Consider the following 27,988-nt stretch of genomic DNA (forward strand, 5'->3'; position numbering starts at 1 on the left):
TCAGCTGCTAAGATTAATAAATAGCTCTTCGAAATTTACTGCATGAGGGCTGTGCCTTGCAGCACAGTTTCCCAAGACAAAGCACCCAGATTTTTCCTTCCTGTATCTGGCTTGCAGAGCTGCTCCCATGCCCATTTCAAAAACCTCTCACACTCCATCTTTGGTCTTTGAGGCACACCCCATCTACCCCAAAGCTCCAATTCTGTTCACCGTATTTCTGCCTTCCTCTAGTTTTCCCGGCTCCTGCCTATCTTGGTTAGCTCCCACCTTCTGCGCTCATCCTTCCAAAGATCCTTCTTCTCCCAAGCAGGATAATGGGACAGAAATGACTAGTGGAGTCCATTTTTCTGGGATGTTTTCTGATGAATGTCTGATGTTTCCTGATAAATGTCCCTTTATCACGGCTCTCAGTGGAGAAACACATCAGTATAACATCAGCATCCAGGTAGGCGAGGGGCCTCAGGTGATCTCTTCCTGCCCACCTGTGTTCCACAAAGCCAATTCTACCAGCTCTCTATCCACCTCGATATCTGCCACGTAGTTTTCAAACACCATGAGAACACACACCTTTGGGAACTGGTCCTTGCTAAACACAGTGACAGAGCACACTGGCCAATAGGGAAGACAGCAATTAATCAAATATTTAATTACAAACTGAATAGGTACTACAATTAAAAAAAAAATACAGAGACAACAGGGGACCTGCCTTGGAATGGAGAGGTGGTTAGGGAAAGCTTCTGTCTCAGAAGCTCTGTAACAAACTATCCTAAAACCTAGTGACTTAAACCAACAACAGTCATTTATGTTGCCCACAAATCTGCAATTTGGGCAGAATTCAACCTGGACAGCAAGTCTGGGCTCCACGTGGTGTCATCTGGGGCAACTTGACTGGGATTAGAGAGTAAATTAATTTACGTTAATTTGAGAAACTGCTCCAGAGAAGCATGGTTTCCAGCACAGTTTTATATCTTGTCAGAACAACGAACATTAAATAAGTCAGGGATATATTTCAAGGAAAAAGAAAAAAAACACATAGGTCAGCATGTATACCGCAAGTCAGCATGACCTTGGCACCTGGGAAGGGAGTCTTATCATCAAAGGAGGACCAGCATTGGCATCCAGGAAGAGAGGCATTTAATCTTTATTTTTAACATGGACCTTCTTTTCTTTTGGTCAATGTGTCCTTTTCTCTAATAATTAAAGCAGATGTACAATGTATGTTTGCTGGGCCATAAACAGGCTATTTTAGTTAGCATAAAATTCAAGCTAACTCATGTATAAGCCAGAATGACTTCCCTATATCTCAATATGTGAAAATTTCTTTTATTACTGTCTCTGTAGATATTCATAATCTGGACATTTCATATAAGTGGAGGCATACAAAACGTGGCCTTCTGTGTCCGGCTTCTGTCACTTGATGTTATCAAGGTTCTGGAGGGTTCTCTCGAAGATGGCTCATTCACCTGGCCTGTAAGTTGGTGCTGGTTGACAGCTGGGAATTCAGTCAGGGATTTGGGCCAGGGATCCTAGCTCCTCTCCATCGGGGCCCTTTTGTGGGCTGCTTGGGCTTCCTTATGGCATGGTGGCTGGGTTCTAAGAGTGAACATCCTAAGAGAATCAGGCAGAAGCTTTTCACATTTTATGACCTAGATTTGAAAGTCACATAGTGTCACTTTGATGGTTGTCTCAAGCTCACCTGGATTCAAGGGAAAGGAACACAGACCACACTTCTCAATGGGCAGAGTGTCAAAACACCTTGTAAGAAGAGTGTACCATGGGAGATATAATTGTGGCCATATTTGGATAATAACTGCCACAGCCTCCCTGAGGAAGGGTGATGTTTGACCTGAAAGCTTAAAGATAAGTAGGTGTTCACTAGGCACAGTGGTGGAAGAGCATTCCAGGAACATGGAACAGCATTTAGAAAGGCCCTGAGGTGGAGCAATGAGCACATTTGAGGAAGTGAAAGCAGGTCCATGTAACAGGGGCAGAGAGAAGGAGAGACACAAAGTGAATGTGAAGGGGCTGACGGTGAAGGACTTTGTCTGTCATGTGCTTTAAATGTCTTGTTTCTGCTCAGGTTCTCTTGTCCATTCTTCCAGAATAGACAGCACCCTAGAGTACCACTTGGGGACAGTTACTCCCCCACCCACCCCTTTCAGTGGGGCTGCAAGAGTGAACATCAGTGGGGCTGCAAGAGTGAACATCCTACCCAGTGGGAAGCATTTAGTCAGAGCACAGTGCAAAATAGCATGCAAGTAACCGTCACATCCCCTCCTCCATAGATGGGCATCATTTTTCAAGTGTTGTTGAGATGACCCAAGCTGTTCTGGGTATCACATTCAAGCATTACAATGGTCAGAGGAGAAAAGAGAACAACTTCCAGAATGTCTCCCAGCAAACTGGGAAGAACTTTCCCAGAAACACTTAGCAAAGCTCTCCTTATATTCCATTAGTCTGAATTGGATCACACTTTCTAATCATTTTTTAATTTATTGAGGTAAAATTCACATAACCTAAAAAATCACGATTTTAAAGTGTACAAATCAGTGGCTTTTAGCACAATCACAGTGTTGCACAATCATCACCACTGTCCACTCCAGAGAATTTTCATTGCACCAAAAAGAAATTGTACCCATTAAGCTGTCACTCCCCATTCCCCCCTTCTCCCCACCACAGGCCCTGACAACCACTAATCTACTTTCTATCTCCATGGATTTACTTATTCTGGACATTCCGTGTATGTAAATGGATTCATACAATATGTGGCCTTTTATACCTGGGTTCTTTCATAAAGCTTGGTTTCAAGGTTCATCCAAGTTGTAGCATGTATCAGTATTTAATTCCTTTTTATGGCTGAATAATATTCTGTTATATGGATAGACAAAATATGATTTACCCAGTCATCAGTTGGTAAACATTTGGGTCATTTCCACTTTTGGACTATTATGAATAATGCTACTGTGAACATTTGTGTACAAGTTAATGTTAAAACACCTGTTTTCAATTCTCAGGCAAATATGGAGTCATGAGATTGTTGGGCCATATGGTAATTCTCTGGTTACCTTTTTGAGGAACTGTTAAACAGTTGTATTGATTGATTGATTGACTGTGCTGCGCTGCTTGTGGAATTCTAGTTCCCTGACCAGGGATTGAACCCAGGCCCTCGGCAGTGAGAACGCAGAGTCCTAATCACTGGACTTCCAGGGGATTCCCTGTCAAACTGTTTTCCATAGAGACTGCATTATACATTTCCATCAACAATGTATATATGTTCCAATTTCACATCCTCGTCAAAGAGGATGTTATTTTCCATTCGTTTTTTATTATAGTCGTCCCACTGTCTATGAGGAGACATTTCATTACGATTTTTATTTGCATTTTCCTGGTGATTAATGATGGTAAGCCTCTTTTCATGTGCTCATTGGCCATTTGAATATCTTCTTGGAGAAATGTCTATTAAAATCCTTGGCTCATTTTTGTTTTTGGGGTTTTTTTTTTGAATTTTATTTTATTTTTTTATACAGCAGGTTCTTATTAGTTATCCATTTTATACACATTAGTGTATAGATGTCAATCCCAATCTCCCAATTCATCCCATCCCCCCCACCCCCCCGCCACTTTCCCCCCTTGGTGTCCATACGTTTGTTCTCTACATCTGTGTCTCTACCTTGGCTTATTTTTGAATTGAGTTCTTTGCTTTTTTGTTGTTGAGTTGTAAAAGTTTTTTTTTTTTTTACATATTCTAGATACTAGAGCCTTGTCAAATATGGGATTTGCAAATATTTTCTCCCATTCTGTGGGTTGTCTTTTCACTCTTTTGATAGTATCCTTTGAGGTACAAATGTTTTTACTTTTCATGAAGTCTAATTTACCTATTTTTGTTGTTGTTGCTGCTTCTGCCTTTGGTGTCATATTTAAGAAACCATCGTCAAATCCAAGATCATTAAGATTTGCCTCTAGGTTTTCTTGTAAGTATTTTATAGTTTTCACTCTTATATTTGGTTTGTTGATCCACTTTTTTTACATACACACACACACATATATGTACATATATATTCTTTTTCATATTCTTTTCCATTATGGTTTATTACAGAATATATAGTTCCCTGTGCTTTACAGTAGGACCTTGTTTATCTATTTTATATATAGTAGTTTGTATCTGCTAATCCCAAACTCCTAATTTATCCCTCCCCCACTCCCTTTCCCTTTTGGTAACCATAAGTTTGTTTTCTATGTCTATGTGTCTGATTCTGTTTTTGGTTTTTTTTTTGGCTGTGCCACATGGCTTGTGGGATCTTAGTTCCCCGACCATGGATCAAACCCTGGCCATGGCAGTGGAAATGCTGAGTCTCAACCAGTGGACCACCAGGGAATTCCCTCTTCCTGTTTTATAAATAAATGCATTTGTATCATATTTTAGATTCCACATATAAATGATATCATATGGTATTTGTCTTTCTTTTCTGACTTACTTCCCTTAGCATGATAATCTTTAGGTCCATTCATGTTGCTGCAAACGGCATCATTTCATTCTTTTTATGACTGAGTAGTAGTCCATTGTATATATGTACCACATTTTCTTTATCCATTCATCTGTCAGTGGACATTTAAGTTGTTTCCATATCTTGGCTATTGCAAATAGTGAACACTGGGGTGCATTTTCTTTTCAAATTATGGTTTTCTCCGGATATATGCCCAGGAGTGGGAATTGCTGGATCATTTGGCAACTCTACTTTTAGTTTTCCATAGTGGCTGCACTAACTTTACATTCCCACCAACTGTTGGTCCACTTTGAGTTAATTTTTGTATATGATGTGACTTCAAGGTCCAACTTCCTTCTTTTGCATGTGAATATCCACTTGTTCCAGGACCATCTGTTGAAGAAATGTTTCCCTAATCAACTGACCATAGATGTATGAGTTTATTTCCAGACTCTCAACTCATTTTTAATTTCAATTTCATTGATTCAATCAATTTCATTGATCTATATGTCTATCCTTATGCCAGTACCACAATGTTTGGTTATCGTAGCTTTTAGTAATTAAAAAAAATTTTTTTTTTAAATTTGGCCATGCCACGCAGCTTGCAAGATCTTAGTTCCCCAACCAGGGATTGAACCTGGGCCCTGGCAGTGAAAGCACTGAGTCCTAACCACTGGACCACCGGGTAATTTCCAGTAAGTTTTAAAATCACGAAGCATGCATCTTCCAACTTTATTCTTTTCCCAGATCATTCTGGCTTTTCATGGTCCCTTGCCCTTGCAATACCATATAAGTTTTAGGTTTGGCTTTTCCATGCCTGCAAAAAAGGACATTGGGATTTTTACAGAGATGGCATTAAATCTATAGATTGTTTTTGTGCAGTATTGCCATCTTAACAATAGTAAGTCTTCCAATCCATAGAGACACAATGTCTTTCTATTTATTTAGGTCTTCTTTAATTTCTTTCAGCAATGCTTTGTAATTATTAGGGCCAGGAATGAGGCAACTAGGGACAGCCCCTATACCCCAGAGCCCACTGAAATTATTCAAACTAGCCAATCCTAAACTGCCAACTCTACCTTTCCCATTCCTTCCCTTTGAAACTCCAGTGAAGGCTTTTGTCCACATTTCCTCCTTATGCCTCTACCTCCTGACCAGTTCTGGTGTTTCCCTTTGTGACCCCTGCCACAATGTGGCATGCTCCCTTTCCTTGGGATCTGAAGGTATAATAAACTATCTTTCAAAGGCAGTCATCTCCTAATCTGTTGGCCTCACCATGCCTGAATAATAATGAAACCTATATTTACAAACAATCAAATATTGATACAATGTTGAATAAAGGTAGCAAAAGTGACATCCTTGTCTTGTTCCTGACCTTAGGGGGAAAGCTTTAAGTCTTTCATCATTGTATGTGATGGGGTTTCTTATATATCCCCCTCATCATGTTGAAAAAGTCCCAGTTGTTGGAGTATTTTTAGCATAACAGGGTGTTAGATTTTATCAAATGCTCTTTTTCTCCATCAATTAAGATGTTCATGTGGTTTCCACTTCCCCTTTTGTTCTATTAATTTGGTGTATGACATTGATTGAGTTTTTAAAATGTTGAATCACCTTTGCATTCCTGGGATAAATCTCATTTGATCATTATGTAGAATCCATGTATATGCTGTTGGAGTCGCTAGTATTTTGATGAGGATTTTTGCCTCTATATCCACAAGGGACATCGAGCTGTAGTTTTCTTGTGATGTCTTTGTATGGCTGTGGTATCAGGGTAACACTGGCTTCATAGAATGAATTAGGAAGTATCACCCTCTCCTATTTTTTTAAAGGGTTTAAGGGGATTGGTATTACTTCTCTTTTACTACGTATTTTTCAGTTATTTTCTTAGTGGTTCCCTGGGAATTATAATTAATGCTTAATTTATAACAATATAGTTAGAATTAATACCAACTTAGCTTTAATATTATACAAAATTTTTACTGCTACATAGCTCCATTCTTCCCTTTATGTTGTTATTGGCACAAATTACATCTTTTTCACTGTGTGCCCATGAATATAGATTTGTAATTATTGTTTTATGTTATTGTCTTTTAAATCACATAGGAAAAATGAGGAGTAACAAGCCAAAAATACATTAATACTGACTTTTATATTTATCTATGTAGTTACCTTTACCAGTGTTATTTATTTTTCCATGTGGATTTGAATTACTGTCTAGTGTCCTTTTATTTCAGCCTGAAGAACTCCTTGCAGCATTTATTGCATGTCAGGTCTACCAGCAATTATCTCTCCCAGTTTTTGAAGTCCCTTTGAGCATATTTAAAATAGTTGACTTGGGACTTCCCTGGTGGCACAGTGGTTAGGAATCCGCCTGCCAATGCAGGGCACACAGGTTCGATCCCTGGTCCGGGAAGATCCCACATGCTGCAGAGCAACTAAGCCCCTGTGCCACAACTACTGAGCCTGCACTCTAGAGCCTGCAAGCCACAACTACTGAGCATGCGTGCCACAACTACTGAAGCCCACGCACCTAGAGCCGGTGTTCCACAACAAGAGAAGCTACCACAATGAGAAGCCCGCGCACCGCAGCGAAGAGTAGCCCCCGCTCGCTGCAACTAGAGAAAGCCCACGCACAGCAACAAAGACCCAACACAGCCAAAAATAAAATAAATAAATAAAATAGTTGACTTAAAGTCTTTGTCTAGATATTCTGTTTTTTTAAAAAATGTATATAATTAGCTTTTGTTTTGTTTCTCAGTTCAGGATTCAATCAAGGCTATGTGCTGTATTCAGTTGTTATATCTTTTTAATATCTTTCAGTCCAGAATGATTCCTCCACCTTTTTCTTTTTTTTAATGATATTTGCTTTTTAGGAGAGCCCACGTCAGATGTCCCATTTGATATTTGTCTCATTGTTCCCTCATAATTGGATCCAGGATAAACATTTTTGGCCAGGTGATACATAAGTAACGTGCATGTACAGTCTTTCCAGGGCAATGATGTTGGAATGAATTGGATCCAAACATTTTTGGTTGTGATGTCACTTTGGTCAATATTCAAATTTCCAGAAGAAAGAATCTAATTGGCCAGGTTGGTTCACATGCCCACTCCTTGGCCAGAGAGGGAAGGCATTTTGACTGACAATCTCAGCAAGAATGTTCTCAGTGAGGAGTAGGTAGCTCAGCAGAAGAAAACTTAGATGTTGTTGAAGCAGGGGGAATGGATGCTGAGTAGGAAAAAATGACGAATATCCACTATCCCTCTATCTTTCAGTGATCTCAGCCATTCACTTGACTTCTACTGTTTACTCTATCAAATTCTCAGAATGAAAGCTGACTTCTTTCTCCGTTTCCACACCATGTTTACAGCTGTCTGCTCAGAGCCTCTACTTGCATGTCCTAAGGGCATCTAACGTAAAACTTAATGCCTTCTCCACCTGCCCCTACTCATCCAGCGGAGGAGCTGAATTATCTACAGCTCGATCACCCCCACCAGAAACCAAAACCCAAATTCATGACTCAGCGTGTCTAGTCTTGTGGTTTGTACTTTTGTCGCATCTTTTATAGCCTTTCTCTCTTTCATTCCCACATGTATCATCCGAGACTATGCCCAAAGTGTTGTCTGGAATTACAAGTAACAAGGAAGAAAGAGCTTTTCAGGTTAAACACATTCAGGGAGCATTGGGGGACACAAATTTATTTATCATAGAACTTCTCAGAGCCTTGAATAAGCCAATGTGATTTTTAAAGAATAGATATTCTTTTCCTTTTATTTTGCAAAATAATTCAATTTATGGAAAAATCACAAGAATAGCACAATGAACTCCCCAATATTTGTTACCTGGATATATTAATTGTTAACATTTTCTTACATTCTCTCCTCCCTTTCTCTCTTTCTTTCCCTCTTTCTCTCTCATATCTATATCTATATCTATACCTATATCTAAACCTATATCTATATCTACCTATGAGAGAGGATATATTTATATATATGTACATATATATATATATACACATATATCCTCAATATATATACTCTCTATGTATACTGTCAAATGGTTCAGCAGTAATAACATATATAATTATATCGATCTGTATCTATAATTATTGCTGAAACATTTGAGAATACGCTGCATACGTACGTAAATACTTCACTTTGTATTTCCTAAGAATAAAAACATCTCATTGTTTCATAAATAGTCCATTGATAAATCCATATGATAAGAAAATTCTTATCTCCCACATCAGAGGACAGCTATACAATTTGGGAAGTGCTAGTTTACATTATTTCTATAGGCTCTTAACTCAGTGGTTCCCAAACCTGGCTGCCCATTACCGCCATCATTATTACCGAACAGTAAATGCTTATTGTATACAGATGTAAACATTTCACATGAATGTACTCATTTAATCTTCTTAGTAACTCTAAATAATAAGTATTATCATCTCTAGTCTGTACATGAGAAAACTGGGTTACAGAGAGGTTGCCCAGGATGCACAGCTGGTAAGAAACAGAGCTGGCATTTATAGCCAGACTATCTGAAAGGTATAATACACTTCTCCCAATGATTCTGTTGGGCAAACAGGTTAACTACTCCTCTCACTGATATTAAGGCTTTTTGCCTCCTTCTCCTCCAAATTCCAGTTGCCAGATGAATTTACAGAAAACACATCTTCTTCTGTTGCTTGTGAGTTAAGGAAATTGTCATTCAGTGGAGTGGTTAAGAACCAGGACTTGGAAGTCAGTTCTGGATTTCCATCTTGGCTCTACCCATAACCAGCTCCATGGTTTTCAGCTGGGCACCAAGCATCAGTTTCCTCAGCTGGAAAGTGAGGGTTGGATCAGAGGAGGAGATATGCCCAACACTCAGGAAAGGGCTTGGCGATCAATCCATGGCAGCTAATAATTGTGGTTATTATTATTGGTGGTGGTAGTGTGTTATAAACCCCTCAGCCACAAATGGGCAAATTATCAACCGATCTTTGTCTCTGTTTCCTCACTTATAGAGTTGGGCTGTTAATATATTGTCTTCTAGGAGTGTTGTGGGGGTTAGAGAGAGGATGTAGTGTTTCCAACGCTGCCAGGCACATAGTGAGTATACAATGAATGTTGGTTATTACTATTATTTATTCTTTTCTTTATCACTATGCTCCGGACAAAAGGTTCTACTTAGAACAGCTTGAATATGCTCCATTGTTAGCTGCTTCTGTGTGTTTTTCTTTGCTGTGCTCTCTGCCTGGGACACCATCCCCATTTCCCTGTGTCAAAACCCCAATTGTGTCTCCTCCTGTCCCACCAGCAGTGTCCTTGGTGCCAGGGAAGGCTTTCCTTATCCCCCCCATTAGGACTTTATTCATCTCATGGGATACTTATTTCCAGCTTTGGATAGAAATCTCTTGTCTTTTCTCCCCTTGAAGGAGCCCCTTTCCCTACTTCAGGTAACATCTAAACCAGAGCAGACCCCATAACCTGTTACCCTAAAGAGACCAGAGCCATTTTTAGAAGGTGCTAGATAAAAGCCTGCTTGGAGTCAGGGAAAAAACCCCCACAGATCCCTTTGGTACCTCCCATCTGTCTGTTGCCAAGACTCAGAATAAATGCACTGATAGGGACTGACTCCCACCGTTTAAGGGGCTGCTGCTGAGTAAGCTCCTGTCTAGGGAGAGACCTTACCACACCAAGAGCTTCATCATTGCCTAATGGGGGCCCTCAGGGCTTTATCAAGGACAAGGGAGCTGGGGAGCCTCCTCCACGCAGTGAAACCGACAGAAAGAAACACAATGGGCAGATGGATTGCTACAAAGGCGGGTGGGCAAACAAGACAACACAGGTAAGAACCTTCCCTTGCATGAGATGTTTCAACTGCTTTCTGGGGAGGCAGATAAAAAACAGTCACCAGAGTCCAAGCCCTCCCACTCTTCATTTGCAAACTGTTAGGCATCTTCCTTAGATAAGCATTTTGGGGGCTCTTGCTAATTCCTGGGGACTGAAATAAACAACAGCTACTGTCCTTCAGAGCCTGCTGGATGCCAGGCCCTTCAAAGGTGTTCTCCCAGTGACTCTCTGCCAGAGTGGCAGGTGTCCCACCTAGCTTCGAGCCTTTCTCTCACGTCCCCTTCTCAGTGAGGTCTACCCGGGACACCCTACTGAAAACTGCAACTCGCCCCCACCTCCACTCCACATCCCTGCGTTCTCAGCACAACCCTCACCACCTTCTAACGTGCAGTTTGATTTACTTATTAAACAGGTTTGTTGTCTGATTTTCCTCCCACACTCCACAAGGGGGACAACCACAGGGTGGGGCTGGGGGTCTTTGCCACTTAGGCTCATTTGGGCCTCCCTAGGGCCTACAACAGAGCCTGGATCGTTAATACAATGTATGATCTATGAATCGTTTATCATCGTTCATTTATTTATTTTCCTTTTCAAAAATATTGTTTATTTTTGTATTGAAGTATAGTTGACAATAATTACAATGTCAAATCATTGTCCATAATTAATTGACAATAATTTACAATGTTGTATTAGTTTCATCATTCATTTAACCAGTCCCCTTCTGATGAACACTTGGCTGTTGTAAACCTTCTGCTATTATAAACACACTGCAGTAAACATCCTTGGGCAAATATCTTTGCACATTTGTGCATTTATATCATAGTAGAGATTCTTCCATATAGAATTGCTAAGTCAAAAGTTATGAAAAGTCTCGGGACTTCCCTGGTGGCTCAGTGGTTAAGAATCCACCTGCCAGTGCAGGGGACAAGGGTTCGAGCCCTGGTCCGGGAAGATCCCACATGCCACAGAGCACCTAAGCCTGTGCGCCACAACTACTGAAGCCTGCACACCTAGAGCCCGTGCACCACAACGAAGAGTAGCCCCCTCTCGCCGCAAATAGAGAAAGCCTGCGCACAGCAACAAAGACCCAACGCAGACAAAATAAATTAATTAATTTTTAAAAAGTTATGAAAAGTCTCAATATTAATAGATACTGCCAATAGCTCTTCCAAAAAGGCTGTTTCCATTTATACTCCCACTAAGAGTGCGTGAGAGGGCCCGCTAAGGATTGGTGAAATCGGGGTGGGGGTGGGGAGGATCCCAACTCATCTACACTTGCTGAACCTCTAATATCTGCAAGTGTAGAATCTTAATGTTAAAGGGACATAAAAATTCATCTCATTCTCCTTCAACTCCCTTCCCAAGGCAGTAATCCTCTCCAACACAGCTTTGTTCTGAATTCTTTCCTTGTCAGGGACAGGGGTCAAACTTCCCTCCTATGGTTTTCAGGATAAATTGCTACTGACAGGTGACTGGGTCAAAATCTGCTTTCCAATAACCCCACCCCACCTATCCTGGCTCCATTCTCAGGAGCCACAAAAAACTGGGCTAATCCTTTTTCCATGTGACAGCTCTTAAAATATTTGACGACTGTATCAAATCTCCTCTAAGACTTCTCCTTCCAGAGTAAACCTCCCCAGCTCCAGCCAGACACACCCCCTGGATGTGACAGTGTTGACCTGGGGACCCTTTAGGTTAGTGGCCAAGTGTAAAAGCTTTAGGGTTCCCCAGGCTTAAGTTCAAGTCCCTGTTCCCACACTTTCCAGTTGTCTGACCTTGGCTAAGTCACTTCTCAGGCTTTAGTTTCCTCCCTTGAATAAATTATATAACGATAGTGCCCACCTTATAAGGTTGCTGGCTGGGACACATTCTTACACACACACACATGCACAAACACACACACACACAAATCTAAAACTATATTTTATGATGGTGTTGGTATAAAGACAAATATAATAAAGGCAGGGTTATATTTATTTATTTTTCTTCTGATTCTAAAAGAATTAAAACATTTTCCTGGGGCCTTCAATGTATTGTGGCCTTAGACTGTGCCTTCTATAACTGATGGATACATGGGCTCTGGTAACTGGGGGGAGTGAAAAAGAGAAAATAGGCCAAGTATATAAAGTACTTAGCACAGGGCCTGGATCTTTGTAACTTAATAAATGATGATCACATATTTAAAAAAGGACTGTGCAGAGAACAGAGTGTGACACTGAGAACGTTTCCCCACAGACCTCTTTATTAGTGCCTGTGGGCTTTGCAGGTCCAGCTTCTGAACACAAGTAACACAGTCACTGGGCCTGTGCCTTCTCACCTTGCCCGCAAGAGTCTCGTGAGAGAGTTTGTAAAAAAGATCCAGGGTCTATGGCATTTATGTGGAGAAAAGAGGTGTCTTATCTGCTCAGACTGCTATAACAAAATACGACAGACTGGGTTCGATCCCTGGTCTTATAAACAACAGAAATTGATTTCTCACAGTGCAGGAGGCTGGGAAGTTCAAGATCAAGGTGCCAGCATGGTCACGTTCTGGTGAGGGTCGTCTTCCTGGTTGATAGCTGGTACCTTCTTGCCGCGTCCTTACATGGTGGAAGGGGGCAAAGGAGCTCTCTGGGTTCTCTCTTAATCTTTTGTTTTGTTTTGTTTTTTGTTTTGGCCGTGCCACGCGGCATGTGGGATCTTAGTTCCCCGACCAGGGATCAAACCCACACCCCCTGCATTGGAAGCACAGAGTCTTAACCACTAGACTGCCAGGGAAGTCCCAAAGCCAATCTTTTTGTTTGTTTGTTTTGTTTTTGTTTTTGGGTCTCTTTTATAAAGGCATTAATCTCATTCATGAGAGCTCCATCCTCATGACCTAATCATCTCTCAAACACCCCACCTCCTAATACCATCACATTGGGGATTTGAATTTCAACATATGAATTTGAGGGGGGTGAGGGGACACAAACACCCAGACTATACCAAGAGGAAATACACATTCCATCAAAAGACACCTCTTCAAAAGAGGGTCAAAAAAATCCATGAACTAGTAGAAGATATTTGAAATATATGTAAATGGCAAAGCATTTATACCTGGACTAAACAGAGCTCCCTCAAATCATTAAGAAAAAGACAGTTGATAGAAAAATGGCAAAAGAATTTAAGATGCCCTTGCAAAAAGGAAGAAATCGATATGGCTAATAAATGAAAAAAAAAAAGTACTCAGTTTCATTTGTAATCAGGGAAATGCAAATTGAAACCACAATGAGATACCACTACATACTCTACCTACAGCACTTTTTCTGGATACATGTTATATTTTACCATTAGAGTGTGTTTTTAAAATGTATACAATTACAAGGTAAACAAAAAATTGCAAACAAACAAATAAGTGAAAATTCTCCCTACCACTGGACCTCCAAACCCCTCCCTCCAAATACGTCCTGTTACTAGTGGCTGGTGAGGCCTTCCAGAGACTGTGCTTGCAGTAGCATCTATGCATAAGCAGCCACCTTTCCTCAGATAATTAGTGCCCTACTTACATCAATTAGGGTTTGAACAGGGAAGCAGAACCAGTATGAGTCCTTACAACTCATAATAAGGGATTTATTACTGAGATTAAGTCTTATAAAACTGTGGACGCTAGTGGAGAATTCAATGGGCCTAAAGTTGCTGGAGATCAGCAAGGCCAGCAGTTGGGGGGTGGGGAGAAGCTAGACATGAATTGGAAAGAACGAAGGCAAACTACAACCCATATCTGTTTGTGACGTTGTCCTTTTTATTACAGTCATTCTGGTGTGTATAATGTGGTGTCTCATTGTGATTTGCTGAAATATTTTAAAGTAAGTTACAGAGATCATGACATTTCACCTTAAATACTCCAGTATACCACTCTAAAAAATTATCACTTCTGTCAGTTCAGAAAAGTTTTTTTTTAATTATTATTTTCTTGATAATTTTCTCTCCTTTGTTTTCCCAGTTTTATTTTTCTCAGATTCTTATTATTTGGATATTGGACCTTCTGTTGTGGTTTTCTAATGTTCTTTATTTCCTCTTCTCTCTGGAAGACTTCTTAAAATTTTTTCTTCCTCTTGTTTCATTGAATATTTTTTACTTCTTAGTTTCTTGATTTCCAAGAGCTTTTTGTTGTTGTTGTTCCCTGAATATTCCTTTTAAAAGATATCTTGTTCTTTACAACTTAAATTTATACAGTGCTGTATATCAATTACATCTTAACACTGGAAAGAAAAATAAATAAATACATTTTAATTAAAAAAAAAAAGATAGCCTGTTCTGTTCCAGGAATGCTATATCATTTATTATCTCTCTAAGATGTTTATGGCAGCTTTTTAGAAGCTTACTTCATTCCTCTCATCGTCACTGTTTCTCCAAATCCCATTTTCCTGCTTGTTTTGGAGTTGTCTTTCATAATAAAAGCTTTTCTCAGATGACTGGAGTCTTTGGCTGGTAAAATGTGTGTACACATACATTGACAGCATCACTATTCACAATAGCCAAAAGATGGAAACAGTGCAAATGTTCAACTGATGAATGGCTAAACAATGTGGGGTATAGCCATACAATGAAATATTACTCAGCCATTGAAAGGAATGAAATGCAGATACTTGCTACAATGTGGATGAACCTCAAAAATATTATGCTAAGTGAAAGAAGCCAGACAAAAGGTCACATAATGTATGATTCCGTTTACAAATTCCATTTGACGATTTTCTTTATTCATGGTAGATAATGTTCTACAACGTCTCTGGGAACACTTAGTGAATACGGAATCGCTCCTTCTAGGGAAATACAGTTCCTGTGAACCTCTGGTCACAACATTTTCATGAACCAATCAACACATAATCTTGATTTATATGTGCTTCTGTTTAAAGAAATCTTATTTAGGGAATTCCCTGGCAGTCCAATAGTTAGGACTCCGTGCTTTCACTGCCGAGGGCTCAGGTTCGATCCCTGGTCGGGGAACTAAGATCCTGCAAGCCGTGCGGCGCAGCCAAAAATAAAAAAAAATTTTTTTAATTCTTATTTAATACATATTGTTGGTTCATTAACATTGAACTCACGGCCAACAGCACTAAAACTCATGCATGAACAAAGCTTACCTAACACATGTACTTTCTTGGAACACTAGCCAGAACTTCAGCACTATACCTGTGACTATTTTAAACAGCGAAATCACAAACAAAAGGCACAAAAATGCAAAATGTGGCACAAAATATACCATGAACACTTGTTTAGAGTATGAGAGCTGAAATAAGAAGGGTGTTGCCTCCTTCATCCTCAACTGGGAACATGCATGTAGAGCAACTCAAATTTGTTGCTGCTCCACCAATGACCAGGAAAGTCCACGGCTACCAATTTTTTTTTAAGATTTATTTATTTTTATTTATTTATTTTGGCTGTGCTGGGTCTTAGTTGTGGCTCATGGGATCTCTGTTGCAGCATGCAGACTTCTTAGTTGCAACATGCGGACTTCTTAGTTGAGGCATGCAGACTCATTTGCAGCATGCGGGATCTAGTTCTCCAACCAGGGACGGAACCTGGGCCCCCTGCATTGGGAGCATGGAGTCTTACCCACTGGACCACCAGGTAAGTCTCTCGATTTTGTAATTACAAATAAGTTAAAGTTAATGTAGTAAGACAAATTCAGAAATATGGAATCCACATATAATGAGGATTACCTGCATACATAATAATCCAGAATAGGTCAATCCATAGGGACAGAATTCAGATGGATGTTGCAGAGACAGGGGGAGAGGGGCCTGGGAAGCAACTGCTTATGTGTATGGGTTTCCTTTTGGGATGATGACAATGACTTGAAGCTAAATAGAGTTGGTGGTTACATAACATTGAGAATGTACTAAATACCAGTGAATTGTTCATTTTGAAATGGTGACTTTTATGTTGTATAAATTTCATCCAAAAAAAAATTGACATATCACTCTAAGCAGGACTCTGAACCTCTCTTTTCCCTTTGGTGTGGTGATCATCCACCTTCAGATCATGGCTGTTCCAAGAAACTGAGTGAACACAACCCACAAGGAGATAAAACTTGAGCAAACAATACACTAACGTTGTTTTAAACTACTGAGATTTAGGGATTTTTGTTACTGCAGCATAACTGAGCCTGTGTTGACTATTTCAGAGGTCTAAGCCTGACTGTCATCATTGTGGGAGCCAAGTGGGGTTGGGAGCTTGGAAATCTCACCATTTCTAGGTACCCTCTCACTTCATCCTCCTGTTTTCAGTTTCGTGACTCACTCCATCCTCTACTCTGCCCCTTCCCAAATCTAGACTCTCTAAAACTTCCTGTCTTACGCTGTGGCTGGGAAAGATAGAGTCACCTGCTCTATAGGGTGGAAGAATCCACCCTCTCCTTATACTGACTTCCACACAGTTCTTCAGCTTTTGGTCCCAACTCACCCCAGCCTCCATATATGATGGGCATTTTCAGTTTCTCAGGTTCCTCTGGTTTGTCCACTGGGGATTAGCTTAGTTCTTGGCCTCCGTTTCTGTGTTTGGCTAATTCACTTCCCACCTGTTTTCTATCTTCTGAAATTTTGTCAACATTCTTCATCTAATGTTGTTTCCTCTCCTATTCTCCTTTTCCTCATTAGTTTAACCTTTCTTATTCCTCAGTGGTCATTTCAGGGAGGTTATGGGAGGGAGCAGAGAGAAAATGTGTTTAATTTGTCATGGCTTACTGGGGTCATGAGTGTTTTCCTGTTCATCAGCTATAGACCAGCATAACCATTTCTGGTGGGTGTGTAGCCTCCCACAAAGGATATTTGGTGATGTCTGGAGACATTTTTGGTTGTCGCAATGGGTTTTGAGATGAGGGGGCTACTGGCATCTAATGCGTAGTGGACAGGGATGCTGTCAGACATCCTACAATGCTCAGGACAGCCCCCACAACAAAGAATTATCTGGACCAAATGTCAATAGGGCATTGAGAAACTCAGAAGTTGAGAAACTCTGTTCTAAAGGGTTTCTATTGTCTTCAGGATAAAATTCAGACTCCACAGCACAGCCTACAACACCCCAGCCTATCTTTCCTGCACTCCCCCTGGCTCACCATGCTCCAGCCACAAGCATCTTCCTTCTATTCCTGGAACACACCAAGCTTGTTTCTGCCACAGGACCTTTGCACTTGCTGTTTCCTCAGCCTGAATCTCTCTTTCCTGGGTTTTCTGGTTGCTGACATCCTCACTTCAGGTCTCAGTTCAAATGTCACTTCCTTTGTGAGACCCTGACCAACCCAACTTCCCCTCTCTCCCCACCCCCACCCTCATCCTTATCCAAGGAACAGTCTACTATATTTATTGCACTCTTCAAAGTATCAACTCCTGAAACTGGCTGTTTTTCTTCCTTTGTTTATATTTGTTTATTACTATGTTATCTCATGAGAGCAGGGCCCTGTCAGTCTTGATCTTGAGCATTTTGCCTGCACATGGTTTCTGCTCAGGAGATGGACAAAAGGTCTTGTTTAGTGATCTTCAAGTATTTTACTTGTGTTTCTTCTTAAAGAATTTCTAAGAACTCTGTACCCCTTGCATATTTTTAACTTGACATCCAAAATTTTTTTTTAATAAATTTATTTATTTATTTTTGGCTGCATGGGGTCTTCGCTGCTGTGCACGGGCTTTCTCTAGTTGCAGCGAGCGGGGGCTACTCTTCATTGCGGTGCACGGGCTTCTCATTGCGGTGGCTTCTCTTGTGGCGGAGCACGGGCTCTAGGCACGCGGGCCTCAGTAGTTGTGGTGCACAGGCTTAGTTGCTCTGCGGCATGTGGGATCTTCCCGGACCAGGGCTTGAACCCGTGTCCCCTGCATTGGCAGGTGGATTTTTAACCACTGCCCAACCAGGGAAGCCCCTAAAATTTGTATGTTGTAAGTTTAAATAGTTGCAGTCTTAATTTCCCAGTTATTATAAATATTGATATTTTAGAATATAATTTTACTTCATACTTTAAAATATACCTATCATCATTTATTTTAAAAAATCTATGAACATAACCACACACCATCATGGAAATAAATGGAAAATTTTGTAGAGAAAAAAAAAAGAACAGGCTTTTAACAACTGGAAGTTTTATTTTACCTTTTTTTTTTTTCTCCTTGAACTTGTATTTCCATTCTATTTCTCCCACAGACTTCTATCCTAATATTGATATAATATGTGAAAAGTTTTAAAATTAATCACCAGATCATACTTCTCTGCAACAAAATGTTTGTATGTTATGTTAATATATATGTGTATATATATATTAACGTCCTGTTTCCCTAAGACTCTAATTTTGAAGAGTATCCTGTGTTCATAAGGCTCTAAGAGTTAAATGGATAACTAATAAGAACCTGCTGTATAAAAAAAAAATAAAATTAAATTAAAAAAAAGGCTCTAAGTGTTAAAATTTTTCTCTAAATTATCATTACAACTATTATTTGAATATAATTGATCAAAACAACATAAATATACCACATTATGATCAGTAATTGTTATACATTGAAAAGTATGTTTTATTCTAAATGAGTCTTTTAATGAGATGGATGGGCTAGTTATTTTTTGGTGTTTCTTGGGGGGGTGTCCATCTGTCTGTGGATAAATATTATTTATTGCTGGAATGGGATAGAGTTTAGAAGAAGCTCTATTCTTTTTTTTTTTTTTGCTTTTATAAAGTAAATACTGAGAAATGCTTTTCACATAAACAGGAGACTGGAATGGAAATTTTGTCACAGCCAAGTAATTCAAGGTCACCCACGTTTTTAAAAAAATATTTATTTATTTATTTGGTTGCACCGGGTCTCAGTTGTGGCAGGTGGGCTCCTTAGTTGTGGCATGTGAACTTTTAGTTGCGGCATGTGGGATCTAGTTCCCTGACCAGTGATCGAACCCGGGCCCCCTGCATTGGGAGCGCGGAGTCTTATCCACTGCACCACCAGGGAGGTCCCCAAGGTCACCCATATTTGAATGCCTATTTGCCACACATCACATTATGATTCATTACCAGAAATTATTTGTAATAATCTATTATCCAACAAGTCTTGCAGTGCCTCCTTCTTGTTGGTTGGAAGCAAACAGGAAATCATCCGAATTGCAAAAGGATTTGTTACCCAGTCCTTAGGCGCATTGCCTTTTCTAACCACACACTATTATCTTTATGCTTTTGTTCAGCATCCAGGTTTTTACACCACAGCACAACATGCCTTAGTAAGTTTCAAGATGACTGAGAAGCATTTGCCTTGCTTTTACAAAGTGGAGGAAGGACAACTGTGAAGGCGGGAACACCTTGGATGCAGGCCCTTTCTCAGGCATCTGAGTTCTAGGAGAGAGAACACACAGAAGCTGAGATCTAAAGAGATTCTCTTTCTCCTCTATTGAGATATAATTTCATAAAGATATGTTTTATACAGATATAGTTTAATAAAATGTACCCATTTGAAGTATCCACTTTGATGATGGGTTCTGACACGTATACACTTAATTTCCACTGCATTCAAGACATAGAAAATGTCCATCATTCCAGAAAGTTCCCTCATGTTCCCTTGCAGTCAATCCCCCCTCACCCAGTAGCTCCTATTCCGGGAAGAATGTATACTAACCTGAATCCAATCAAGCCTTTAGATCTAACGTTTACAGAAAATACAGGGGACAGAGGAACGCAGTAAACCACGCCAATGAAGAAACAAAAAAGGAGAAATCCAGAATGTGGGGTATTCTACAGTATAATTGTCTTGCTCTCCTCAACAGGACAATGTTTTATATATATATAAGAGTGGGGAGTATTCTAGATGAAAAGACACTTAAGAGACGAAACTGCTAAATGTAGTACATGATCCTTAATTGTAGGAAAGTAAAAATTGGATCGGACTGAGAGATCCAAAACTCAGCCAGGCCATTCTTCAGGCTGGGGTAACAGACATGATAAAGCTGGCTGCAAAGGTAACAGAAAATAGTATTTCTTCCAAGGACACTCACAGCTTTAAAGTGCCATAGTACCCCCCCTCTTTGAGTGACCACTACTTTCTTACTCGCTGAGAAACTTCGTTCTCTAAAATTATAGAAAATTTGCAGTTTGAAATTCTATGAGTACCAATGACATGCCTTTCTCTCTCCTGGAACTCAGACACTGAGAAGCTGCCTTGAGTTCCAAGCCAGACACAGAGCTTCAGATAAAGGTGTTCTGAATACAGTGGTCCACAATTATTGAACGCTGTAGTTTCGGAAAAACAGGACCCTGGGTCCACTTGGCAGTCCAAGCTGATATTAACTCTTTTACTGCTAGACCTCTTTGAGCATATCAAACCCTGCTTCCCAGCTGCTAGCCCTGCTTCCGCCCCTCCCTGCCCAGCCCATGGTCTTGTCGACTGACAAAAAATAAACAGCCTAAAAGTTGAGAATTATGTTTTATTCAATGGACTTTCTGAGGACTCAAGCCTGGGAGACAGCCTCTCCAGATAGCTCTGAGGGCCTGCTCCGAAGAGGTAAGGGAGGAGCCAGGATATATAGGAGTTTTTGCAACAAAAGCCAGGTAGTTGGATCAGCAAAAGGTTACTGTTAATCAAAGAAAACCAGGCATCTCAAGCCGATGGATTTAGTGCTTCTCTATGCATGGGAAGATGCAAGAATCTGAGCTCACTGAAATCATTCTTTTGATAGTCACCTTAACTATCCAGGGCCAGTATCCTGCTTTTCTCCACCCTGAATCCTCTCAGGGTGCACAGTTGGAGGTGGCTGCAGGGGCTGATGGCTTGATGGCCACAACATCCTTTGTTTACTGATATGGCAGGTGACATCCTTCATCACAGTCTATTTTCACCCAGCAGCCCAAGTGATGCTGATAAAGTCAAGTCACACCAGCAGCTCTGCTCAATTCCCTCCTGTGACCTCCTGCTTCACTCCAAGGATAACCAAGTCATCGCTGGGGCCTACGAGGCCCTATGTGAACTGGTTGCATCTCCATTCCAACCCCACTGGGTTCTCTGCTCTTCCCCAAGCTTGGCTGTCATGCCTCAGCCCAGGCCTTTGATTTAGTGCTCCCCCAAAATCCACTCTCCCTTCGTACATTTACTTAAATGCCACCTCCTTGGCCCGTCTTCCCTGATCACTCAGTCTAGATATCCACCCTCCTGACCCATACTGTACATTTTTCTTCTCAGCATTTAACTATCCTAAGTCATCTATATTAAACTCTGTCCTATTTATCTTGTAAACAGGTAAATCTCTTTCTCTCTCCCACCAGAATCTCAGCTGCACCAGAATCTCAGCTCCACAGTGTGGGCAGGGGATTGTGGTATGTTTTGCTCCCTGATGTAGGCCAAACTCCTAGACCAGAGGTCAGTACAATTTTTCAGGTAAAGACCAAGACAGTAAACATTTTAGGCTTTTTGGTCATGCGGTCTCTGTTGCAACTACCCAGTTCTGAGGTTGTAGCATGAAAACAGCCATGAAAAATACATAAAAGGGGACTTCCCTGGTGGTGCAGCAGTTAAGAATCCACCTGTCAATGCAGGGGACATGGGTTTGAGCCCTGGTCCAGGAAGATCCCACATGCCTCGGAGCAACTAAGCCCATGCACCACAACTACTGAGCCTGAGCTCTAGAGCCCACGCGCCACAACTAGCCCGCACACAGGAACAAAGACCCAACGCAGCCAAAAAAAAAAAAAAAATTCCATAGAGCATTAAAAAAAAAAATACATAAAAGGACGTGTGGGACTGTGTTCCAATAAAACTTTATTTATACAAACAGGTGGCTGGTGGTAGTTTGCCATCTCCTGCCCAGAACACTGTTTGGCAATAAATATTTGCTGATTGAATTGTGAAGGAAGATAAGGTCATGCTCTTATTCTAGGAGGAAGAAGAACCAATTAAAAAATTTCAGGAACTTCCCTAGTGGTCCAGTGGCTGAGACTCTGCACTCTCAATGCAGGGGCCAGGGTTCGACCCCTGGTCAAGGAACTAGATCCCGCATGCCACAACTAAACATCCCACATACCACAACTAAAGATCCCACGTGCTGCAGCTAAGAGACGACGCAGCCAGTTAAATAAATAAATTAATTAATTAAAAAAAAGAACTTGAGAGTCTGGCAGGAATAATTGGGGAAAGGAAGGTTAAAAGACAATTAAAAAAAAAATTCAGATCGTGTTAGAGTAGGGGTGAGATGAGGGGATGGTGGCTACTCGAGGTAAATGAAGTAGGGAAGTCTCTCTAAGGGGATGGCATTCGAGCTGAGGCTGGGCGAGCAGGGAGCCCAGGCTACTTGAAGCTTCGCAGGCTGAGGGTTCCAGGCAGAAGGATCGGCAGGGGGAAAGATTTGGAGGTGGGATGGGCTTGGGGTGTTCAAGAAACAGAAAGCTCTCAGTGTGGCTGCAGCAGCACAGCGACCGAGGACAAAGGGGTTCAAGAGGACATTGGGGATGGGCAAGGACCATATCATAGAGGCCTAGTAGGATTTTTTTTTTAAACCACTCTATTTTGCTTCCTTTTTTCATATTTTTTTTATTGTGGTAAAATGTACGCAACATAAAATTTACCATCTTGACCATTTTTAAGTGTATAGTTCTGTGGCATTAATTATACTCATATTGTTGTCCAACTGTCCCCACCATCCGCCTCCAGAACTTTTTCTTCTTCTCAGATGGAAACTCTATACCCATTAAACACTAAGTCCCCATCTCCCACCTCACTCCTGGCAACCACCATTCTACTGTCCATCTCTATGAACTTGACTACTCTGGAAACTTCATATAAGTGGACGCATACAATATTTCTCCTTTTATGACTGTCTTATTTCACCTGGCATAATGTCTTCAAAGTTCACCCTTGTAGCATGTGTCAAAATTTCTTTCCCTTTTAAGGCTGCATAATATTCCATTACATGTATAGAAGACATTTTCTTTATCTATTCATCTATTGATGGACACCTGGGCTGCTTTCACTTCCTGGCTATTGTGAACAATGCTGCTATGAACATGGGTGTGGAAATATCTTTTCAAGTTCTTGCTTTTACTTCTTTTGGGGGTCTACCCAGAAATAGAATTGCTGGATCACATCCAGTAGGATTTTGTACTAAGCACGACAGGAGGCCAGGGGGGCTTTATGCAGGGGTGTTGCTTCCTTGCTTTAATAGGACTCCTCTGGTTGCTGTGTTGAGCTCTGATTGCAGTGGGGAGGGACAGGGATGGGGAGACCAGGCAGGAGGCTGTTACAGCAGTCCAGGTGAGAGACAGCAGTAGCTGGAAGATTCCACTATGGCTGGGGAGGCCTATATGGAGCAAGTAAGTAATTAGATGATTACAAATAGTGAAAAGTCCTGTGAAATAAGTGAACAGGAACATGGTACTCTGATTTCAGGGAAAAACAGAAAGGATCTCTCTGGCATTCTTGATATATGATTCACTCAACTCATGGTCTACCAGGGCTGCTGATGCTTGAAATCCAGATCCTGCATTTTCACCATCAATTTATTTTGTTTGTTTTCATTGAGTGGGTTTGGCCCAGGGCCCAGAGCTGCTGGGTCTGAGGGTGTTCATTACTGTACTTGAGCCACAGGTGGGAAGGAAGGGGCTTGGAAAGAAGGGGAGGGGAAGACTTGTGAGTCTGTGGCTGAAAAAGAAGTGCGGGGAGGGTTTGGTGGTTAAAGCAGGGCTGAGTCTCCTCTCTGCCACATCCCAGCTGTGGGATCATGGGCAAGTTATCTCATCCCTCTAACCTTCAGTTTCTGCTCCTGGAAAACGGTATCCTCATTCATTTGGTCTGTCGTCTGCTTGCTTCTCACGAAGGCAGAGATCTTTGTTTTGTTTACCAAAGTGTCTCTACAGCACCCACATGGTAGGCCCCAGTAAATATTTTTATTTTATTTATTTATTTTCTATTTCAAATTTTCGTATAACTTTTTTTTTTTTTTTTTTTGGCTGCACCGTGTGGCATGTGGGACCTTAGTTCCCCGACCAGGGATCGAACCTGTGCCCCCTGCAGTGGCAGCACAGATTCCTAACCATTGGACCGCCAGGGAATTCCCTAAGGTATAACTTTTACAAAGCAAAGCATAGCAAACTTAAGTGTCCAGCTCAATAAATTTTAAAATGTGTGTGTGTGTGTAAACCATCTAATGACCACCAGATCAAGTTATAGAACATTTCTAGCTCTCCAGCAGGCTCTCTTGTACCTCGTCCTAATCACACTCCCTAAAGGTAACCACTATTCTGACATCAATCAACGTTTATTAGTTTTTGCCTGTGCTTGAACTTCATCTAAATGGGATCATGAAAAATGTACTCTTTCGGGCTTCCCTGGTGGCGCAGTGGTTGAGAATCTGCCTGCCAATGCAGGGGACACAGGTTCGAGCCCTGGTCTGGGAAGATCCCACATGCCGCGGAGCAACAAGGCCCATGAGCCACAACTACTGAGCCTGCGCATCTGGAGCTTGTGCTCCGCAATAAGAGAGGCCACGACAGTGAAAGGCCTGCGCACCGCGATGAAGAGTGGCCCCCACTTGCCACAACTAGAGAAAGCCCTCGCACAGAAATGAAGACCCAACACAGCCATAAATAAATAAATTAAAAAAAGAAAAAAAATTAAAAAAAAATGTACTCTTCCATGTTTGGCTTCTTTTGCTCCTTATTATGTGTCGTGAGATTTGTCCATAATGTTACATGCATTAGTAGTTTGATCCTTTTTATTTTTTTGCTGTGTCACACCACAATTTATTCATCCTTTTGACTATTGATGGACAGTCAGGTTGTTTCTAGTTTGGGGCTATTTGAATAAAGCTGTTCTGGACATTTTTGGTAGATGTCTTTTGATGGACAAAAGCACTCCTTTCTCTGGGAAAGGAGTGGAATTGCTGTGTCACCCTGTAGTTGTATGTTTAGCTTTAGCAAAAATTGCCAAACGGTTTTCCAAAGTGGTTGAACCAATTTACACTTCCACTAACAGGGGGTGAGTTTCGGTTGTTCTGCATCTTTGCCAAGACTTGGCGTTTTCATTTCAGTCATTCTGGTGGGTGTGTAATGGTATTTCACTGGGATTTTACTTGCATTTCCCTGATGACTAATGATGTTGAGCACCTTTTCATAAAAATAAATATTTGTTGAAAGAATGGATGAATAAAGAACTTGAATAAACATGGAAAGAAATCTGACCATCTCGTACCCTGCTTAAAATCCACAAATGGCTCCCCATCACTCATGGGGCCAGGCTGAAACCCCTCCTCTAGCCAACAAGATCCTGCATGCTCTGGCCCCTCCTGATCCCTCCTGCCCCAGATGAGTCCCTTCTGCTTCTGTCTCTGATTCCTGCCACCCAGACTGTCCTCAGGTTCCTCCAGGGACTTGCTCTGTCCTGCTTCATGGTTTTCCATAAGCTGTTTTCTTCATCCCAGAACACAACCCAGGCCTCATGAAACCAGACTCATCACTTGTATTCCAGTTCAAAAGACCCTTCCTCCAGGAAGCCTTCGCTGACTTCCACTGCCAGTAGGCCAGGACCTTTTAAAACCCTCTTACTGCCACTTTTTCTTCCTAGCTTTTATCACAGCTGTAAATACACTTTATGTGATTATTTGATTAACCTGTTCCCCTCCCATTAAAAAAACACTTTAACCCCCCCCCCCCCGCAAGAAACCCCAACATTGGGCTTCCCTGGTGGCGCAGTGGTTGAGAGTCTGCCTGCCAATGCGGGGGACACGGGTTCGGACCCTGGTCTGGGAGGATCCCACATGCCACGAAGCAACTAGGCCCGTGAGCCACAACTACTGAGCCTGCGTGTCTGGAGCCTGTGCTCCGCAACAAGAGAGGCCGCGATAGTGAGAGGCCCGCGCACCGCGATGAAGAGTGGCCCCCACTTGCCGCAACTAGAGAAAGCCCTCGCACAGAAACCAAGACCCAACACAGCCATAAATAAATAAATAAATAAATTAAAAAAAAAAAAAAAAAGAAACCCCAACACTTTAAGTTCCATAAGAGCAGCAACTTTGTCTTGTTTCCAGCAAGACCTGGCATATAGTAAATGCTCAGTAAGTATTTGTTAAATGTATAAATGTCAAGGCAACAGCCCAAAGAGCATGATCACCTGAAAGTAATTATCCCATAAAAACTCACTCACCCTGAGGGGAACCTGGGCCAATAAAAAAAAATCACAGAAAACAATCCTATCTCTCTCCCTCCCTCACTAGGTCCATGGCAGGGCAGTGGTAGGGGGAGGGGGGGCGGTCTCAAGTTCAATCACTGTTCCTGTTTTATTTGGTGCAGCTGGTGTGTGTGTGTGTGTATGTAATGGAAACCATACATCAGGCAGGGGATTAAGGAGGAAAGCTTTGACTCCCAGGCCCCAGGCCCAGCTTCTGTCACTGGCTGCCTGTATATTAAAAAGAGACAGTATGGCAAGATGGTTAGCATTATAGATTCCTCCCTTCCTGATCAGTCACCTTGGATTCAAAGTTTGGTTCAGCCACTTACGGTCTACATAATCCCTGACAAAGTACTCTGCCTCAGTCGGCCTCAGTCTCCTCAACTGCAAGATGGGGATAATAATAGTACTTACCTCTTGGGGTTCTTGTGAGCATTACACAAGTTAATTCATGTTCATTGTTAACAACTCAGCCTTAGGAAGCCCCATGACTGTGAATGCTTGTTAATTATTACTGTATCTCTAGGCCTCAGTTTCTTTACCTCAAAGGTAAGGATCAATAACCTGGTTATTTGCTAAGTGCTGCAGAAAAGGTGGAGAAAATGTCAAACGCTGCTTTGCACACAGCTGTTTGGGATGGAGATTGGAGACTTAAGGCCATGAGTGCTCTGGAGTCAGACTGGTCATGGGTTCCAATCCCACTTTTGCCACTTGCCAGCTGTGTGACCTTGGGCAAGTCGCTTCACCTCTCTGAGCCTCAGTTTCTCCACCTGTAAAGCGTAGATTAAATAGAGTATCCACCTCCTACTGTTTCTGCGTCAGCTCTGGAGTCAGCAGGCTGGGTAAGCCCGGTGACGCTGGAGAAGTCACTCAAACCTCTCTGCCTCTTGTTTTCTTCCTTCATGAAAAGGGAGTCATAACAGTGAGGGTGCAATGAGGACGCAGCTACGGTGTCTGGCACTCTCCTGGCTCATAGATGGATCAGTATACTTTATTTCCCCCGGTTGTTTCTATTACTATTGCTGTCGTCGTCGTTGTTGTTACAGCAGGATTTGAAAACTGGTCGCGGGGTCTGGGCACAAAGGTCGCGACCGCATCTGCAGCCGCCTTCCCCGGGCCTCCTATGAGGGGGTAGGATCGGGCGCCCGAGGGTCCGCGGCTGACCGGGCGGACCGGCGAGGGTGCAGCCTCCCGCCGCAGCCCACGCGGGCCGGACGAGGTGAGCGGGGCGGGGCCGTGCGGGGCGGGGCCGCCGCATCCCCGTGACGCGCCGGCCAACCAGGCGGCGTTGCGGCCCCGGCTCCCTCCGCCGCTGCCTCCCGCCCTCGCCGCCGCCGCCGCCGCCGCCGCCAGCAGCCGGGCCAGTCCGTCCGACGCTGCTCGCCGTGCCCGAGCCGGCCGCATGGCGCTCCGCGGCTTCTGCAGCGCCGATGGCTCAGACCCCTTCTGGGTAAGTGCTCGGCGGCCGCCTGGGCCGCGTGGGGCCGGCGGCGGGGAGCGGGAGGGAGGGAGGCCGGCGGGCGGGGAGGCAGGCGGGTG

At 42.1% G+C, this 27,988-nt stretch overlaps 1 protein-coding gene and 1 pseudogene across 1 annotated transcript in view; one reads left to right on the top strand and one right to left on the bottom strand.

Moving 5' to 3' along the window:
- LOC137750422 (transforming protein RhoA-like) lies at positions 1-27,853 on the bottom strand (annotated as a pseudogene).
- ABCC1 (ATP binding cassette subfamily C member 1 (ABCC1 blood group)) overlaps positions 27,795-27,988 on the top strand; it is a 131,977-nt gene continuing 131,783 nt past the window's right edge. Inside the window, exon 1 of the mRNA XM_068525219.1 lies at positions 27,795-27,899. Within this exon, the coding sequence (XP_068381320.1) occupies positions 27,852-27,899 (48 nt within the window). The 5' untranslated portion in view covers positions 27,795-27,851. The remainder of the gene's footprint in view (positions 27,900-27,988) is intronic.

This window comes from Eschrichtius robustus, chromosome 16, assembly GCF_028021215.1.
Source record: "Eschrichtius robustus isolate mEscRob2 chromosome 16, mEscRob2.pri, whole genome shotgun sequence".
NCBI lineage: Eukaryota > Metazoa > Chordata > Mammalia > Artiodactyla > Eschrichtiidae > Eschrichtius > Eschrichtius robustus.